Source organism: Erythrolamprus reginae, chromosome 1 (assembly GCF_031021105.1).
Source record: "Erythrolamprus reginae isolate rEryReg1 chromosome 1, rEryReg1.hap1, whole genome shotgun sequence".
Classification (NCBI taxonomy): Eukaryota; Metazoa; Chordata; class Lepidosauria; order Squamata; family Dipsadidae; genus Erythrolamprus; species Erythrolamprus reginae.
Window position 1 is genome coordinate 57,626,304 of NC_091950.1, and position 20,742 is coordinate 57,647,045.

General features: G+C 39.6%; 1 protein-coding gene across 1 annotated transcript in view; it reads left to right on the forward strand.

Annotated features, from left to right (window-relative positions):
• TRIP11 (thyroid hormone receptor interactor 11) overlaps positions 1 to 19,394 on the forward strand; it is a 53,660-nt gene extending 34,266 nt beyond the window's left edge. The window contains exons 14-20 of the mRNA XM_070753183.1: positions 1,744 to 1,847; positions 4,697 to 4,796; positions 10,667 to 10,748; positions 10,907 to 11,021; positions 14,041 to 14,166; positions 15,260 to 15,392; positions 17,650 to 19,394. Of these exons, the coding sequence (XP_070609284.1) occupies positions 1,744 to 1,847; positions 4,697 to 4,796; positions 10,667 to 10,748; positions 10,907 to 11,021; positions 14,041 to 14,166; positions 15,260 to 15,392; positions 17,650 to 17,861 (872 nt within the window). The 3' untranslated portion in view covers positions 17,862 to 19,394. The remainder of the gene's footprint in view (positions 1 to 1,743; positions 1,848 to 4,696; positions 4,797 to 10,666; positions 10,749 to 10,906; positions 11,022 to 14,040; positions 14,167 to 15,259; positions 15,393 to 17,649) is intronic.
• Positions 19,395 to 20,742: the final 1,348 nt, after the last annotated feature.

The following is a 20,742-nucleotide window of genomic DNA, read 5'->3' on the forward strand; positions in this document are numbered from 1 at the left end:
TCGAGGGATCACTGTACTATTTTATTACTGCTTTTTTTCTCCTGAGGTGGGGCATTTTAAAATAGAAGTCTCTGTCCCATTCACTCTGGGGGCAGGACTAGAAAATCTTCCTTCCTGTAGCAGGAGATGCCTCTCTTCTCTAGTTCCAATCCATCCTTTTATGGGGGCAATTAGAAACATTGTGAACTCTGAGAAACCTCCACCTGGGCAGTTCACCTTTGTTACAGATTTTGCTTGTTTCATTTGTTTGTTTTCTCCATTTCTTTTATTCTGGGCCTCCTTGAGTAACTTCAGATCAATGACTAACAAAGTAAAAGCAGAAATATACTGTCCATGACTTCAGGGGGTGTGGCAGCTTTAGGAACTTAAAATCTGGATTTTAAGTAGCCATGGGAAGGTCCATCATAACCAGAATGAACAGGAAATTGAAGGGTGGGAGCATTCCAGTAGGGCCGCGAATGGCTGCCCTTTACTGATCATAGCTTTGAATGGTCACTAGGCTACTAGTTATAAGTTGAGGACTACCTGTAGTCCCTTCTGAAGCATCAATGACTTTCTCTTCTCCAAAGAAGAGAAGGCAAAGAAAAGGAAGGCAATAGGTTCCTAATATCAGAGAAGGTCCAGCCCGGTATCCACATACTCTTGACGGAAACTGGAAAAGCAAGATGTCCAGTAGCCAGAGGAGCAAGCAAAGCAAAGAGGAAGTAAGGGGGAAAATTCATACCAATCCCACCCGTGTGTCCTTTATCTTTTAGGACCTTTCTCTTGACTCCATTAAAGAGGTATATGGGAACTTGAACCTGAAAACCTTATTTTCCCACAGGTACCTCTTGAACATGCTGGCTATAAAGTTCTTCCTTGGTTTAGGAAGGCTAAAATGAGTTCATACATGCTGATGGTGAAATTTTTGTTTGATTTAATCATATCCCTGGCTGGCAAGATGGTTGCCCTGCTGACAAATTGGAACAGCCATCTTGGCTCCTCTTGACATTATTGACTCTCTCTGGAAACATTTGTAGGATTGCTATCTGGTATTTGTGGTATTCCTTATATAGTTCTATAAGATTAACTCTTGGCAAAAAGATCTTTTGCTAGGAATGTACTTCAGAAAATACTCCAGGAGAAAGCCAGCCTCCTTCTCAGAGTCTGATCACACACATACACACACACAAACCCCATTCCACCCCACACATACACTGAGACAGCTATGGTATGTCCAGGGGAGGGCCACCATTCCTGGCCCTACCAGAACAGGCCGGGAATGTGTCACCGCATGAATCTTGTGTGAGCTCGTGCGTGCATGAGATTTCCGGAGCTTTTTTTTGCTTCTGCACATGTGCAGAAGTGAAAAACCCCCAGAAACAGGCAAAAAGATAAGTGCCCGTTCGCCGCTGTCCGCCGCCATTCATCCACCACCACCTGCTCACCGCCGTTCACCCCACACAGTGGCTTCCCCCCACTCCTCGTTCCTACCGCGCTTCCCTGCAAGCAGCCCGCCTGCTGTTCAACCAGAACGAACCTACGCGCTCTGTTTTCACCTGTAAAATGACAGTTCCGGGCGTTTCAGCTTCTGCCCATGGCTGGGTATATCCCATTTCAGAATTCCCTGGCTTCACTCTAGAAAAAGGACCTTCATGTATACTGTTTTGGTGACACTAAATCTGTTGAACAAGCTGTTCTCTCAATATCTGATTTAATAATAAATGTGTTTTTAAAAGCTAAATAAGCATATTTTAACTTTAGAGGAGAAAGCCATGTATTCAGCTGAGCTACAAAAAGCCCAAAAGCAGACTGCAGAATGGAAGAAGAAAGCAGAGCAGCTACAAGACAAAGTGGTTTTTTTGCAAGTAAGTTGATATGATTCTCTAGCTCAGCTTATTTAGTCAAAATGATTCAGCAAAGAAAAAAAAATCAGAAATGTTTTAAGGAGTGGTAACAGCTGTGGTACAGTAGTGCTTAAAATGGGTGAACCCTTTTGAATTTTCAATATTTCTGCACAAATACAACCTAAAATATGATCTATTCTCTATACGTCCTAACACTATATAAAAACAGCCCAATTTAATAAATAAACCAAAAAACATTATACAGTGGTACCTCAAGATACGAACCCCTCGTCTTACGAACAACTCGTGATACGAACCCGGGGTTCAGAAAAATTTTGCCTCTTCTTACGAACTTTTTTTGAGTTACGAACCGGTGTTCGGGAGGCTGCTGGGAAGCCCCCCGGCTGTTTTAAAAGGTGACAGTCGGGCGGCGGGGCTTCCCAGCAGCCTCCCGAACGCCGGTTCGTAACTTGAAAAAAGTTCGTAAGAAGAGGCAAAATTTTTCTGAACCCCGGGTTCGGTTCGGGAGGCTGCTGGGAAGCCCCCCAGCCCGGCTGTGACCTTTTAAAACAGCCGGGCGGCTTCCCAGCAGTCGTCGAACGCAGAAGTTCAGGTTTGGCGTTCGGCTTCGGGAAGCTGCTGGGAAGCCGCCTGGCTATTTTAAAAGGTCGCAGCCGGGCTGGGGGACTTCCAAGCAGCCTCCCGAACCCCGAACTTTTGCCAAACTTCCAGGTTCGGGGTTCGGGAGGTTGCTGGGAAGCCCCCCAGCCCGGCTGTCACCTTTTAAAACAGCCGCGCGGCTTCCCAGCAGTCTCCGAACGCCGAACATGGAAGTTCGGGTTTGGCGTTCGGCTTCGGGAAGCTGCGGGGAAGCCGCCCGGTTGTTTTAAAAAGTCATAGCCAGGCTGGGGGGCTTCCCAGCAACCTCCCGAACCCCGAACCCGGAAGTTCGGCAAAAGTTCAGGGTTCAGGAGGTTGCTGGGAAGCCCCCCAGCCCGGCTGTGACCTTTTAAAACAGCCGGGCGGCTTCCCAACAGCTTCCCGAAGCCGAACGCCAAACCCGAACTTCCGCGTTCGGCGTTCGGAGACTGCTGGGAAGCCCCGCCGCCCGGCTGTCACCTTTTAAAACAGCCTGGGGGCTTCTCAGCGACCTCCCAAAGCCGAACGCCAAACCCGAACTTCCGCGTTCGGCGTTCGGAGACTGCTGGGAAGCCGTGTGGCTGTTTTAAAAGGTCGCAGCCGGGCTAGGGGGCTTCCCTGCAGCCTCCCGAACCCCGAACCCGGAAGTTCGGCAAAAGTTCGGGGTTCGGGAGGCTGCTGGGAAGTCCCCCAGCCCGACTGCGACCTTTTAAAATAGCCAGGCGGCTTCCCAGCAGTTTCCCGAAGCTGAACGCCAAACCTGAACTTCCGCGTTTGGCGTTCGGAGACTGCTGGGAAGCCCCGCCGCCCGGCTGTCACCTTTTAAAACAGCCTGGGGGCTTCTCGGCGGCCTCCCGAACGCTGAACCCGGAAGTTCGGGTTTGGCTTCGGCGTTCGGGAGGTCGCTGAGAAGCCCCCAGGCTGTTTTAAAATGTGACAGCCGGGCAGCAGGGTTTTTTTTGCGGGGTTTTTTTTGGGTTGCACGGATTAATTGACTTTACATTGTTTCCTATGGGAAACAATGTTTTGTCTTACGAACCTTTCGTCTTACGAACCTCCCCCTGGAACCAATTAGGTTTGTAAGACAAGGTATGACTGTACTTGTTCATTTATTTATATATTTATCAGTGGCAAAAGTATGATTTGCTTTCAGTAACTGGTGTGGCCCCCTTAGGCAGCAATAACTGTAACTAAATGTTTCCAATAGCTGTTGATCCATCCAATATAACAGTTTGAAGGAATTTGAACCCGTTTCTCCTTACAGAGCAGTTTAACTCCGGGATTTTGTTAGGCTTCCTTGCATGAAATGTCTGCTTTGAGTCCTTCCTCAATGTTTCTATAATATTAAGGTTAGGGCTTCAACTTGGCCATTCCAAAATATTAACTTTTTTTCTGCTTTAGCCATCCTTAAATCATACAGCTTGCATGTTTTGACTTGTTGCCTTGTTGCATGAGCCACTTTCTCTTGAGCTTCAGTTCACAGACAGACACTCTGACAATTTCCTGTAGAATTTGCTGGTACAATTCAGAATTCATAGTTTCATTAATAGTGGTAAGCCAGTTAGGCCCAAAATATAATATGCTTCACCATTTTTTCACAGATGAATATAATTACTTTATTATGCTGGGAAGCAGTGTTGTTTTTTGTTAACATAATAGCCATCAGCCATGGTGGCACAGTGGTTAGAATGCAGTACTGCAAGCTGCTTTTGCTGACTGCTGGATGTAGTTCACCAGTTCATATCTCACCAGGCTCAAAGTTGACTCAGCCTTCCATCCTTCCGAGGTCGGAAAAATGAACAACCCAGATTGTTGGGGGCGATGTGTTGATTCTGTAAACTGCTTACAGAGGTCTGTAAAGCACTGTGAAGTGGTATATATAGCTATTGCTATAGCTATTTTCATTCAAGCCAAAAAGTTCTGTTTTAATCTATGTATTTATAAGAAATATTGAAAATTCAGAAGGGCTCATAAACTTTTAAGCACCACTGTAAGAAGAAAGATGCTAGAGGACAGATTTAGAAAGATATGAGTAAAAAGTGCCTGAAAGAGTTTGTGAAAAGAATAGAAATGTCTCACCTGTCTCTTGCACTCACTGTCTATAAAAACTTTTACTGTAATAAAATTAATATGTGTTTATGTGTGATCCATACAAGTGAAATTTAAGATAATGTCTTGTTTGCTCTGATAACTGTGGTAAACTTACTATAACAGTCCATCTCATGATACAGGAAAGGTTGGATGAAGCAAATGAAGCTCTAGAGTCTGCATCAAGATTAACAGAGCAACTCGATCTGAAAGAAGAACAAATTGAAGAATTTAAAAGACAAGGTAACAAGATTATTTTTAAAAATTTGCAAGCAAAGCGCTAGTATATCTTCTATTTTGCTAAGATTAAATGTCAGTGTAAACCTGTGAATGAATCTTCCTCTTTAAAAGTCATTTTATTTTTACAATTAATGTAAAAAAGCTCCTTTGTATTTGTGCAATTATTTTTTCCTTCATTAGTATTGTAATGGATTCACTGATCACGACCACATTATTCCCCATGTTGTTCCTGCTCCAGTGAGGCAATTCTAGAATCAGAATAAGACATACTCAACTTAAGTTTAACTTAACAGAACAATGGAGTTGGAAGGGAGTTTGGAGGTCCTCTAATAGAAACCTCTGCTCAAGCAGCAAACCCTTGACATTTCAGACAAATGGTTGTCCAATCTCTTCTTAAAAACCTTCAGTGTTGCATCCACAACTTCTAAAGACAAGCTGTTCCACTGGTTAATTTTTCTCATTATTAGGAAAATTCTCCTTAATTCTGTCCTTAATTAGTCTTCCCTCCATTGCTTCTTGTTCTGCTCTCAGTACTGTGGAGAATAGGTTGACCATCTCTTCCCTGTGGCAGCCCCCTACTGCTATTATGTCGCCCCAGTCCTTCTTTTCATTAAATTAGACATACCCAATTCCTGCAACCATTCTTCATATGTTTCAGCCTACATTCCCCAAATCATCTTTGTTGCTCTTTTCTGCACTTTTTCACGAGTCTTAACATCCTTTTTATATCATGGCGACCAAAACTGGATGCAATATTGCATGTTTAGTCTTACCAGGACATTATAAAGTGTTGTTAACACTTCAGTGTTGCCTTCCATGTGTTTCTGAATTCTATTTTCTGGCACCTGTCATCATTGGTCATCCTGATTAAACAACTGGATTTGCAGCTGAGAGTAGGGCCAAATGTGGTCCATAGCTGCTAAAATGGAGTAACAATTACAAGTATTAATAAATTATATTGACACATTGAAATATGTATCAATATCTATTCCACAAGAAGCAACCTGTACTAGGTAGCTTTTCTATATAGAAAATATTCTTCTAAACCAATGGTTCTCAACTGTCCTAATACCCCAACCCTTTAATACAGTTCCTCATGCTGTGGATACTCCCAACCATAAAATAATAAAATAATTAGGAAACTCAGGGGTGGGTTCTAACTTACCTAGCTGCTGGTTCACTTCCTCCTGCATTGCATGGCTGTGCCTCATGAGTGCTCCTTTGCGCGTGCACGCATGCACAATGCCGAATTTTTTTTAAATGCAAAAAAGAAGAAGCCAAAAAAAAAAGATGGCGATGTATGTGCAGTGCCAGAAATTTATCTCCTACGCATGCTCAGAAGTTCCTATGGTACAGATTTTTATATTTTTTTGCAGTCTATTTTCGTGGGGGTTGAACTGCCTGGGGACAGATAGAGGAGCAGTGTCTCGATTCCTAAGACCATCGGAAATATGTGTTTTCCTATGGTCTCAGACGAACCCTGTGAAAGTCATTCAACCTCCAAAGGGGTCACGACTCAGAGGTTGAGAACCACTGTTCTAGACTAAAATACAACCATTTCAAGCAGGCCCTTGGCTATACAAATATAGTGAATCCACTTGCACGTTTGCCTTTAACTTTGCTACCTTATTTTTGGACTAAATATGTTGATAAATGCTGTCATAATATATTTTATTTACATCTTGGCCAGACAGTAGAAAGATTTGCCAAGAGAAACATTTCCCCCCAAAAATGAAGCCAATTCTGCTTATCTTAGTATTGCAAATATATATGTAAGAATAGCAGTGCAGACTAACTTATTTTGCATAAGTCAAATGGAGATTGTTTCTTAATTTAAATTTAAATTTAAATCTATTCATATGGACTCCTATTTTAATAAAGGGTAATCAAAATTCTCTTTATGGCAATATTTTTAAATAAAATAAATAGATCTTAAGAGCTCTCCTCTCATGGCAATTATTCATTATTATACTAATTTCCTAAATAACAATTCTGTCAGTTCAAAATGAGAATCTCCGAGTCTATGGAGAGGGGTGGCATACAAATTTAATAAATAATAATAATTATCAGGAGAAAGAACAGCATGCAAAAAGCCAGACTGCATTTTCATCGTTACATGCTCTCAAAAACGTTAACTGTTTTGTTTGTTTATTGTCCTTTAAAGAAGTCAGTTATCTCTACCAAGAAAAGTAAATAAAATCAAAATGCTTTACAATAATCAGAATCAATTCAAAGGGTATAAACCGTGTCTGGGTTATACTGAGCAAGATACTATTTCACCTTACCCTCATGTAATGCACAGCTGCTGTGATCATTAGATGTTAGAATAGTGTTTGTGGTCTATAAAGCAGTTGGGGATGTGGAGCAATTTGGGATTTGGCCACATGAAATCAGCAGCCACTGCACGAGAAACTGTGATGTTTATTGCTTAATTGCATAAACATTGCCCTAAATTCCAGCTGTGTGTTTTCAGTTTGTACTTAAATGGGATATTAGCACGTAAAGCACATAGTGCATCCTGCAGCCAAGTTTCTCTGTGCTTTGTACCCATTGTTTTACCTTTGAATTGCCTTCTTGCAATTGGCCCACACAACATATTTTAAGCTGTGGGATATTCTTTGCTCTACCAAATTTTATTCTGAGATTTGTAGATCAGTATGTCAGTATTTTCAGCAAATAAAGAGGCTGGAATTTCCTTCTCAAAGCAATATTACAGTACCAATATATGGCCCAGCAGCTGGACAGGAGGGAGTGTTCTGTAGCACAGGGGCCTCCAACCTTGGCAACTTTATGACTTGTGGACTTCCATGCCCAGAATTCTGGGAGTTGAAGTCCACAAGTCATAAAGTTGCCAGCGAAAGATAAACCCCTGTCCTGGGCCTTCCAGAGTTAATCCATCAACGCGACCAAAGCAGTTTCTGTGCTGTGACCGGGCCTGAAACCTGACTGCTGAGGGCCTAGATAATCGGCTTCTTCCAAGGACCGCTGGAGCTGGAGTGACACCATCTTTTCAACAACCTTCCTCATAAAGGGAAGGTTGGAGACTGGACGATAGTTATTAAGAATGGCTGGGTCCAGGGAAGGATAAGGATAAGGAAGAATAATACTTCATCTTGATGATAGTTTCAGAGTTATTAAAATATACTAGAGAACCCATGTTCTAATGGGCATTGTTTCAGAGATACTATGTTACCTAAACAGATACAGTTAGCAACAACAGGCAAAAACCTGTGGGAGCAGAAACTGGTGTTTCCTGCCAACTTCTCCATTGCGTTTCCATGTGGGAATCTGAAAGGGATGATCAGAAATCTTCTCCCTTTCCCTTTCCTAAGCCTAACACAAACAGTTGCCAGCAGGCAAGTAAGTGGCTGCTCCTGGATGGCCACATGAGATCAGCAGCTGCTGCATGAGAAACTCTGCAGTGCGGGAGCAAGGAATTGGGTAATTGGCTGGGAAACTGTCAAGGAACATTGAAATGAAGAATCCGATCTCAGTGGGTCACCAGAACCAAAGATTCATATTGGATCTTGCAACATTATTGTGGGACACGTATATGTATTGTCATTCTACTAGTTTTTCTCATAATTCCTATCACCCATTTCCTCCCATGTTGACTGTATGACTGTAACTTGTTGCGTATACTCTAAGATTTTTTATTAATATTGCTTCTTCATTGCTTATTTGACCCCTATGACAATCATTAAGTGTTGTACCACATGATTCTTGACAAATGTATATTTTATTTTATGTACGTTGAGAGCATATGCACCAAGACAAATTCCTTGTGTGTCCAATCACACTTGGCCAATAAAAATTCTATTATTATTATTCTATTATATTATTATTATTCATTGAAGACAGAGATCACATGACCGCAGCAACAAACAATAGCACTGAAGCAACTACAACTTTATTCAAATTTTATTCCTTCGGGAATTGTGGGTCCCAGATTTTGGAGATATTCTGTAACTTGGTTCAGAAATTATTACTCTATTACACATCGTTTCGCTCAGTTAAAGGTCATGACAATGATTGGAGATTAATATCTATCAAATCTTACCTTTAACTGGTCTACTTTTTTTCTTTTCTCAAGTAATGGAGACTTTATTCAAAGACTATTATTTGTACAAGAAAACATATAATTTCATGTTGAATGGTGGCCAGATACATTCCTAGACAAGGTTTTCTTGGCGTGAACTGCTGAAGGATTTTTAAATTGATTATTTTGGCACCAGATATTACAATTGTGGAAAAACAAAAGACATACTAGATTTAGGTTTTTGAATTTCCATAAATGGTTAACAAATTGAAAGTCAATATTTTAAGTGTCTGGGTCAACAGAAGTTTTGAAATTTAGTCCTGTCTAATTTATCGTCATTGAAGTATTATATCAATTTCTGAATTTCATCATGTGATAGAATAAATGGAGGGAGACAGATATTTATTGATTAGATTAATTCTCCTAGTAAGCATAGGGCACATCTAGAATTGTATTATACAACATTTACAGGAGTCAACAACAAATCTAAGTATTTTACTACTATTCATTGTTGTTAGTGACAAAGTCGTGTCCGACCCATTGCGACCCGATGGATAATGTTCCTCCGGGTCTTTTCCTGTCCTCTACATCCCTCGGGATCCATGTAAGCTCACACCGACTGCTTCAGTGACTCCATCGAGCCACCTCATTCTCTGTTGTCCCGTTTTTCTTTTTTCCTCCATCATTCCTAGCATTAGGCTCTTCTCCAGTGAGTCCTTCCTTTTCATTAGGTTGCCAAAGTATTTGAGTTTCATCTTCAGGATCTGGCCTTCTAAAGAGAAGTCAGGGTTGATCTCTTTTAGGACTGACTGATTTGATTGCCCTGCAGTTCAAGGGACTTGGAGTCTTCTCCAGCATCATAGTTCAAAGGCTTCAATTCTTTGGTGCACAGCCTTCCATATGGTTCAACTTGCATAGCAACTGGGAAAACCATAGCCCTGGCTATATGCACTCTTGTTGGCAGGGTGATTACTACTCTAGAGATGCATTATTTATACTGCTGCACTAGAGATATTATCAACTAGACATGTTTGGAGCTCAGTTGGGACTCTACAGCTCCTTCATCTCTTTGATGATGTGTCACTTGACTTTTAGCAATGACATGGATAGATTTTTACCATGACAGCATGTCCTTAACCTGGTCTTCTAATGATACCCTGTGGTAACCATATTGTTTGTGAAATACAGTATGTCACCCCTTGAGCACATCAGCTTTATAGTTATAAGTTTTACAATGGTATTTCTTTAACAACTTTCTTAGATTTGTGAACTTTTTATATAATTTATGATATTGTTAAAAAGCCTCGCTCTTGCTTCATGCAGTTTTATTTAATCTTGCCAACATTTGCCAGTGTTTAGAATCTATCTTTTCAAATGACAATTTTTCACTAGATAGGGAATGGGTTATATCTAGTTGTGACATTGGGTAACATCTGGAAGAGATTGGAAATGGAAGAGGAAAGAAGGCGATTTCAACATCACTAATGCGTTTAATCAGAATCACATTTTTTATGGAGGGAACTTAATTTTCTCAATTTTAGTTAATTTAACCAAAGCTGAGTGGTTTTCATAATCTCACACTTTGAATGCATACTCTGCTGTTTGATAGAATCTGACAGATTCTAGATAGTGAAAAGAGCAGCATAAAAGCAAATCTAAGACAATAAAAACAATTAATAAAAAGTGTAAAATGTGCTTGTATGTGATAGCTTTTATTTATTCCTATTAGCACATATCTCATTTAAAAAAATATTTTTCCTGCTGGAGATTCAATTAATGCATCTCTTTTTCTTTATGTCTTACTTAATACAATAAATGTAACTTATTTCTCTAGGTGCAATCAAACATGAAATGTTGGAAGATGCACAAAATAAATTAATGAACCTCATAAATAGTACTGAAGGAAAAGTAGATAAGTGAGTATTTGTTTTTCCACTTTGTATTTTACTTGTAAATGTAAATTCTTCAGTTTGAGAGCCAGCACAAGTTTCTAAAAATAAAACAGAACTCATTTTTAAATGGCTTTAAATATTATAGACTTTAATTTATATTTGTCTTATCTTCATTTTAATAGAGTCTTGATGAGAAATCTTTTTATTGGGCATTTCCATACTCCAAAGAATAAGCGTCATGAAGTACTAAAGCTAATGGGAAGTATCCTAGGAATACAAAAGGATGAACTGGAGCAGGTGATTTTTATCTCACTTTGTGTTTTGTGTATTAAAATATCAATACAGTGGTACCTCGAGATACGAGTTTAATTCGTTCCGGACCTGGGCTCTTAAGTCGAGCAGCTCTTATCTCGAACGACTTTTCCCCATAGGAATTAATGTAAATAATTTTAATTGGTTCCAGCCCTCAAAAAACTCACAAAGTTAGTCTAAATTATGCAGAAAGACATGTTTTTAATGAAGAAATGTACATGTACATATAAATGAATAATGAAGTTTCTTTCACTTAACTTGTAAACTTTCTTAAACTTTTAAATTTACATATGTTCAACTTCTCTGCCACCCAATCCTGTAGGACAGAGGTCCCCAACCCTTTTTGCACCAGGGACCGGCTTTAAGCGATCAAGAGAGGAATGGGTGAATGAATGGACGGAGGGTGGGAAGGAAGGAAGGAAAGAGGGAAGGGACAGGAACAGAGGAAGGAAGCAAGGAAACTTATGAAAGGGGAGAGTAAGAGAGGAATGAGTGAAGGGAGGGAGGGAGGGAGGGAAGAAGGTGGGAAGGAGAAAGAAAAGAAGAAATAGAGGAAGGGAAGGTAAAAGAGAGAAAGAAAAAGAGCAAGAAAGAAAGAAAGAAAGAAAGAAAGGGGGAAGGGACAGGAACAGAGGAAGGAAGCAAGGAAACTTATGAAAGGGGAGAGTAAGAGAGGAATGAGTGAAGGGAGGGAGGGAGGGAAGAAGGTGGGAAGGAGAAAGAAAAGAAGAAATAGAGGAAGGGAAGGTGAAAGAGAGAAAGAAAAAGAGCAAGAAAGAAAGCTGCAAGCACCCTCCCGAGCCCCCCAGGCCGGCTGCAACCTTTTAAAACACGCGCGCCGCTTCGCAGCTGTCTCCTGAAGCCGAACGCGGAAGTTAGCGTTTGGCTTCAGGAGACAGCTCCTTGGCGCTTGTATCTCGAATTTGGGCTTGTAAGTAGAACAAAAATATCTCTCCCCTCCCAGCTCTTATCTCGAGTTGCTCTTAAGTAGAGCAGCTCTTATGTCGGGGTTCCACTGTAATGTATTATTGTTCTTATTTAAATGCTGGGCTAAACCTAATGAATCCAGTGCCACACATTTTCAATTTAATCATTAGTGAGAAGAAGAAAAAGGCCTTTGAGACAAAAGATATTCCATTTTCTACTGTAAATCCTGATTAAGAATGGGAGAACAACAGCTAAATATTTCATATGGGAGAGTAGGTTTTGAAATCTGAAGCAATGTAGTATTTCCATTCTTTAAGCATACAGTGGAACCTCGACATACGAGCAGCTCTACTTACGAGCTACTCGAGATAAGAGCTGGGAGGGGAGAGACATTTCTGTTCGTCTCCCGAGCTCAAATCCGGGATACGAGCTGAGAAGAGCCGGGCTGGTTTGCTTTCCTTCCTTCCGGCGCTGATGCAGAGCAAAGCGTCAGGCCCCCCTGGCGCTTTCGGCAGCTTCCGAAGCAACGCTGGGCTCTTTTGCCGCCAAAAGCGTCAGGGGGGCGTGACACTTTGCTCTGCATCAGCGCGGGAAGGAAGGAAAGCAAACCAGCCCGGCTCTTCTCAGCTCGTATCCCGGCACTTGGTGAGTGGAGAGGCGGTCGCCTCCCCTGCCGCCCCACTCTGCGGGTCCTTGGCTTCTGCTGGGGGTGGGGGGATCTGAACGCTTTCCTGAAAGGGATGGAGAAAGCCCTCTCGCAGCGAAAGCGCTCCCAGCCAGGGGGCTGCGAGAGAGGGCTTTCTCCGTCCCTTTCGTGAAAGCGCGCCGCGCCCCTCTCACAGCTCGGAACTGACAGGGCGCTGCTCTCTCTCTCTCTCTCCCGTGAGGCGGGAAAAAAAAAAAGCAAAAAACCCCTTCTTGGGGGCTGCGAGAGGGGCGCGGCGCGCTTTCCTGAAAGGGATGGAGAAAGCCCTCTCTCGCAGCCCCCTGGCTGGGAGCGCTTTCGCTGCGAGAGAGGGCTTTCTCCGTCCCTTTCAGGAACTTCCCCGCTTCAGGAGTCAGCGGAGAAGCGGCGCGGCTGTTTTAAAAGATCGGAGCCGGACTGGGGGGGCTTTCCAGCAACCCCCGAGCCCCCAACCCGGGCTCGGGGGTTGCTGGAAAGCCCCCCCAGGCCGGCTCCGATCTTTTAAAACAGGCGCGTGGCTTCTCCGCTGACTCCTGGCGAACTTCCCCGCTTTAGGAGTCAGCGGAGAAGCGGTGCGCCAGTTTTAAAAGATCGCAGCCGGCCTGGAGGGGCTTTCCAGCAACCCCTGAGCCCGGGTTGGGGGTTCGGGGGTTGCTGGAAAGCCCCTCCAGGCCGGCTGCGATGTTTTAAAACAGGCGCACCGCTTCTCCGCTGACTCCTAAAGCGGGGAAGTTCGCCAGGAGTCAGCGGAGAAGCGGTGCGCCAGTTTTAAAAGATTGCAGCCGGCCTGGAGGGGCTTTCCAGCAACCCCCGAGCCCGGGTTGGGGGTTCGGGGGTTGCTGGAAAGCCCCTCCAGGCCGGCTGCGATGTTTTAAAACAGGCGCATGGCTTCTCCGCTGACTCCTAAAGCGGGGAAGTTCGCCAGGAGTCAGCGGAGAAGCGGCGCGCCTGTTTTAAAAGATCGCAGCCGGTCTGGGGGGGCTTTCCAGCAACCCCCAAACCCCCAACCCGGGCTCGGGGGTTGCTGGAAAGCCCCTCCAGGCCGGCTGCGATCTTTTAAAACAGGTGCGCCGCTTCTCCGCTGACTCCTGGTGAACTTCCAGCTCCTCCTCCTCCTCGCCGGGAAGCACCGGGCACCCCTCAGCCGACATCTTTTCCCCTCAGCCCTCAGGCTTGCACGCATTAATCGCTTTTCCATTATTTCCTATGGGAAACAATGTTTCGACATACGAACTTTTCGACGTACGAGGCTCCTTCCGGAACCAATTAATTTCGTATGTCGGGGTTCCACTGTAAATTGTTTTTTCTTGTCAATAATGTAAAAGAAAAGTCTGATACTGCTTGAAATATAGCCAATTACAACTTTTCCTTTTGATTTAAATTGCTTTTTAGTTACTGACTGAAGATCACAAAGGTGTCACACAATGGGTCACTGGTTGGTTTGGCAGAAGAGCTGCTGAATCCAAAAGTGTTCCCAACACACCTCTCAGACCAAGCCAACAATCGATGTTCAACAATGTAAGTATGTTAAGTAATTCCTTTATAGAAAATGGAGAACATTTCATGTCATAAAATTTGATGTTTGAGCCATTATTTAAACTTTTAAGGGTTGATATTGATATTTAGTGTTGATATTTTTATTTTTCTATTTCACATCAACTTATTTTCAATTTATTTACTTTTTGTAGTCTTTCACATTTAATAGGTTTTTCTTTGAGAAAAAATACATTGCTAATAATTTTTGTTATATACAATTTAATCAGGATTTGGCTCAAGAACTTTCATCTTGATGTCTATTAATTTTTATTTTTTTAAAAACTCAAGGTGACATAGGTATTTTAATTAATGATAATCTCAACTGGTTTTGATTTTCTGTTTATAGGCTCTGGAATCATGCTGAACTAAAATGAAATATTATTCCCAAAATAACGTACTTTTAGACTGGGTGACATTTGTAGGTTAACCAAAAATCTGGTAATAGAATCAAATATTGACTCGAGGGGGAATATCATAAATTCACGTTACCTTCTTTTCAAGTAAATATACTGGTAAACAATTTGATAAAGTAAGAATATTCTTTTGGAATCAGGTACCATCATCATCATCATTGGTATCCTTCACTCTCGAAATACTATGATATCCTGTTCTGGAAAGAGTTCCTAAAACTGCATCTAGTGTGGCTAAAAAGGCCAATCCAACAGTGGCAATCCCTTCTACACTGAGAGCAGATAACATTCTGTCCCCTGCCCAGCCCCCAGATTTCAATGGTTCCATGACTGCCTATTTGCCTCAGCCTGTCATTTCCATTTTGAAGAAGGCCATGCTGTGTCTTTAGCATCCAAGTTGAATGATCAAAGGTCAAGGATTCCCAATGTCCATTCCCAAGGCTTTTCGATCCCTCTTACAGGTATCCTTATATCACAGTTGTAGTCTCCGGGGCGCTTTCCCTGCATTAATTCTCCATATAGGAGATCTTTCAGAATCAGGTACAAAGTTGTCAACATTTTAATGGTGTCAAATTCTTAATCAACTCATCCTGAATTGATAAGTGAAATGCATTATGTCGTTTGTGAACTGTTTGCAGTATTTTAATTGGGATCATCTTCTTCAGTCTTTCTCAGAACTGTTTGTGAAGTTTCTTGAAACAGAATCACGCCCAACTCTCCCCCCACCAAAACTTTCTCTTGATGACATGAAGCCTCTAGGAAAGACAGGAAGTACTAGTCCTTCCAGCAATATGGCAGGTAATGTCTCCCATTTTCATAAATGTTATATTACATTGAATTTTATAACATTATATTGGATTTTCAAGACTGTATTTACCATATTTTTCGGAGTATAAGACACACCGGACTATAAGATCCATCTTAATTTTTATGGCGGAAAATGGGGGGGGGGGGGATCTGCTATCAGATATTCATCTGGCTAGTGACCTTAGGCCATCTTCAGCACATTATTTTATCCCCTAGTTAGGGCTTTAAAAAAGCCTTATTCAGAGATAGTAACAATGAAAGAGCTTGCAAGCCAGTAAGAGCTAGGAACAGCATTAAAACCTGAAAACATTTGGAGCAAGTAGAGCAATGGAAAAAACCCTGCAAAGACTTAGAGCCTGGAAAACATTCTTCACAGAGAATAACAATGAAAGAGCCTGCAAGCTAAGAGTTAGGAAGATTGTTAGCACCTAGTTAGGGCTGAATAAAAAACTTTAAAAAAAGTTACATTCAGAGTATAAGACACACCCAAATTTCAACCACTTTTAGGGAGGAAAAAGATGTGTCTTATACTCCCAAAAATATGGTATTTAAATAAAAGCATGAGGGGAAAGGTGAGTAGACATGCTAATATGCCAAATTTTATATTCTATTATCTGCACTTTGTGTGTTACCAGCTCATAGAGCCAGTGATCACTTCATAATAACAAATCAATGATTATAAATGGATTTTCTGATTTTTATTTCAGGATCATGAATTATGATCTGCATTTCAAAGGCAGCAAAATAATACCTGGGGTTTGGAGTATAGTTTTTAATGTAACATTAAATGTGTGTCCCTATAAAAAGAACATTGCTTACTGCAAAGTTACTAAAGTTTAGCACTTGTGAATGTTGGCTTTAAATTACTATAGCAAACTTGAAAGATTTCCAGTCTGAAATCTTATCTTGAAAGTTTGTATTTTCAGTCATTTATGTTTTAAATTCCTTTTGTTCTTTTGTTGCCATTAGTATAATAGTAAAAGTGCCCTATTTTGCTTGGCGATCACCCAGGTTTTTTTGTCTGGCTAAATCTTTGAAAAGACAAGTTCTATTCCAGGAATTGGATTGTTGCCTTATAGAACCAGACATATACTCTTTATCCCTTAATTGTTTGAAATGGATTGCTTTTTATATTAACAGTAGATTGAAAGCCGCAAATACATTTCTCATATCAATATCTATGAATGAAAGATTTGTGACTGGTGCTTTGTGAGTTCTGTTTGTTTTTAAGGAAAACAAAGTTTCTGTTCAGATTTTTTAGAGAAAAGCAAAGCTAAAGGCTTCAGTGGTAAACCTGGGTACATACAAATGTATGACGCTCTGAAGAAGCTTCATGGATGAGAAGTGAAACATCTTCAAAGAAAAACCAGAAAGTCTAGTTGCCTCTTCAAAAAGCACCTTTGGGACAATAAATGTTGCATTTTTTAGACTTGGTTTCATTGGTAGGGTGTTTGGACCAGAAAATGATCAGGGAGAATGAAACACACACACAGACACACACACACTGATTTTCTTGGATCTCTTAATGGCATTGTGCAATAAATAACTTTGACATGAAAATATGCCAATTCCAGAAACATAAATGATTAGTTTCAAAACGTCTAGACAAATGAGGATTCAGACAGGTCCAAAATTAAATTGTTGGCCAATGTAAGTCTCATGTTAATTATCAGCATCATTCTACATTCAATTTTTTCATCAATTTCATAGTGATAGAATAACCAGAAGCATTAACGTTACATTTTTCACCAGCTATCAACATTACAAAATTACAATTCATTTTCATAGTGAAATTTTAGAGGATTATATTTTAATAATACTTTTGTTATTAATTCACATTTTCATTATTCATTGTTTTCTGTACTTCATTTAGTTGTATGCTCCAAATAGCTTTCAAATAAGGAAAACTTTTGCTTTATTATTGTTTTTGTCTCATATTTTTATTGCTTGGAAAATCTTTCAGTTTTTACTGTAAAATTTATTTTTATGTATTACTGTGGATTTATTTCTTTATATTTTGCATACCATTCTCAATATTCAAATGGAAATGTGAGATATAAACTAAATAAATAATAATGTGTTATTAATGTCTGCATGTTAAATCTTTAGAAAGGATTAAATTGGTCTTGTGATGGATAAAAGAAAAACTATATGGAGTTGTAAACTGAAAACAAAATAATTATGAAGAATGTAATGTATGTTGTTGAATAGTTAACTGTATTACTGTGTTTTCTATTAAATGCTACAGGCTCAGGAACCAGTCGAAGACCAGATGTAAATCCATTCCTTGCACCTCGATCAGCAGCAGTTCCACTCATCTCTCCAGCTAATCTTGGAACTAACGGATCTGGGCATCTGCTTTTGAAATCCATTTCAGATGCCTTGCCTACCTTCACCCCAATGCCAGTAGCACCTGATGCTAGTGCAGGTGCAGTCTTAAAAGACCTATTAAAGCAATAGACTTGGATGGATTGAAGAGGAAAGCACTTTATACTATATACTGTATCGATCACAAAGAGGCCTTTTGTAAAAAGTTGTTAATTTTCAATAGCTGTAAAAGTAAACCATTGTACAGATAAAAACAAAAAAGTATTAGTGAGCTAAACCTTTTATTCATGATTCTTCAACTATGCAACACCAGTTTTACATACTGCTGTCAGTCCAATCACACTTTTCCCCCCTTTCGCTTCCCTTTTCCCCAATAGGCATCTGCTGTCCATATTATTTTAATGTGTTTTATGTATAAATCCAGTTTGATGGTGATAGAAATAGATGGTTTGCCAAAGACATCTGGTCTAGTAAAATACCACTGTAGCTATTCCCTCTTGTACCTTAAAGGGCCTAGAATGATCAGGCAGGAACTACAGTATCTTCTGTTGCATGTGACATCCCAATTCAGTCAGATTCCAGTCTAATCTGGAGCAGAATTCTGTTAAATGAAGAGCTGCATGTTATCCAATTACAGTATCAATCTGGAATAGTTTTGTGATTGGAATTGGATCAAAAGAAATTATAAAGGAATATGAATCAACTGATCAAGTGTGTTTGGGGAGCATAAAATATTAAAAACAAGATTACATTGTCATCTCTGGATGGCTAAGTAATACTTGGCTGAGATAGAACATACGCAATAGGAAGGATTAGCTTTGTCTTCATCCTCTCTCTCTCTTTCTCTCTCTCTCTCTCTCACACACACACGCTCAATTCTTGAACTCTGACATAATTGGTTGTAGAAAATAATGCTTCCTTCAAGTTCTGCAAGAACTATAAATGCAATTTTTCTCTGGTGCAAAATGCTTCTGAATTCTTATTTATGAGTTACCCTTTCCAAATCTATGAGCATTAATGAATTTCTGGACATTTTCCCATTTTCTGCAGACCATATTTAGTGGTTGACCACTATTTAGAAACCTGATATGTAAATTCATGATGTAAGAATGGTTTAACAAAGTACTGTAATGAGTTAAAATGTATATTTAAGAGATCATCAGTTATATTCGTAAGTTTCAATGAAAATTTAAGTATGAATATATGTACAAAGCTGCAATGAAGGAAGATGCTTAATCCAAATATGTAAATAAGCCCAAATAATAACAAAAAGATTTCTGCAAAATATCTGTACAGACTTGTTCTTTTCCTTTTGGAGTAATTATTTAAGACCCATCATATTTTTACAAAGTGTCTTTTCCCATAAAACTATGGCATTATTCTCATGATTAGGATTAAATGAAAATTGTACATCAAATCCAGTTAGTTATTCTTATTGTCAAATGGCTTATATCAATGGAAGAGGGATGTATCCCTCCCTTGCTCCAGACAATCCTCTTATGTTTCGAAATATATAATAGTGGAGTCCCAATGGGATTGGGTGGCATAGAAGTCAAAATAATAAATAATCGGAACCGGTGGATGATGGGATAAGAGGAAGAAAGTAGAAAATAATGTTATATTGAATGAACAAAAGTTATTCAATAAAATCTTGGATTAATGTTAGGTGAGTTTTTTGAAAGTAGAGCCTTGTTTTCTGGAATGCTTATTTTCTTCTCTGTTATTTGAATTTATATTTAAGTATAAAGTGAATCATTAAAATGTAGTTAGATGCTTACAATTGCATTAGATCCTCCCAAATGCATGGGGAAAGCCTTTTGTTTCTATTTAGAATTCCACATCCTTACAAATTTGCCAGTCTTTCAAAAGTGACCATTAATGTTTTTTTTTTTAACTTTCATTTTGTTAACAGAAGTTTTCATTGGTTCTGTTTTTTATTGAAGGGGTTGATGTATTCCAAACAGAAAGTCAAGAATGGATTGTGGTTTGGGAACTTTGTATCAATTTCTGAAAAATTAGTTCTCAATATTAATTCATAAGCAATTTTTACTATCCCTATACAGTTTTCTGATAGATTTCAAATATATATCTATATTCTTTTGTATTCATTTTATGTCAAAGTACAAATTGTTTATTGCTTATGATAGATGGTACCTAAAAATAAGTGGAAGCTGCATTCATATACTAGTTCTTTTATTAAGAATTCTGTACATTTCATATTTACACATTGCAGATAATTAATATGGGTATAAATTCAGGTTGTTGGGATATCAGCATTCCTATTTAATCTTTAAATAAAACTCATAAACCTTAGCATTGTCAAGAGGGAGATGAAAGCTTCTCTACAATAGTCCAAAAACTAATTTGCAGAATTTCTAAGATAACAAATGGAATGATTTATGAGATTGAAACATTTATTTATTGCATGCAATTTAGTGCATATCATCCTTTATTACATATTGTCCAACTAGTTGCCCAATAGCTGATAAGAAAACATTATTTTGAAGCATTAAATGAAAATACTAAAATAAGATCATGGTTATATTAAAGAAAAATGTTCATGTCCTTTTCTGAAATAATGTTTTTTTATCATAAAAAACCAGGATTAGTATCATTAGATCAGATCTTTGCAATCCTAGTTCTAGTATTTTGCTTTGAAGAAATTCTAAACTTATGCCTGCAAACTTATGAATGAACAAAATAATGTTCATTCTAAATGAAAATGATACAGATGGATGACTCCCTGGATTCATACAGTATCTCTTAGTATTCAAAAAACTATCCGTACATATAAATATTTGGATTTAAATTTAGGTGCATATCCATAGGGAATATATGTGAGGTAATGCTTAAATATATCTCTAGAGATAACCTCATGAATGGTACTTTATAATTATGGTAATACGTGCAGATATACAAATGATTACATAAAGGATGTGCTTTCACAGTGGTTTCAGTGAATTTTGTTTTCTTCTTTTGTTAACAATAATATTAAAAACAGTTTAGGAACTTA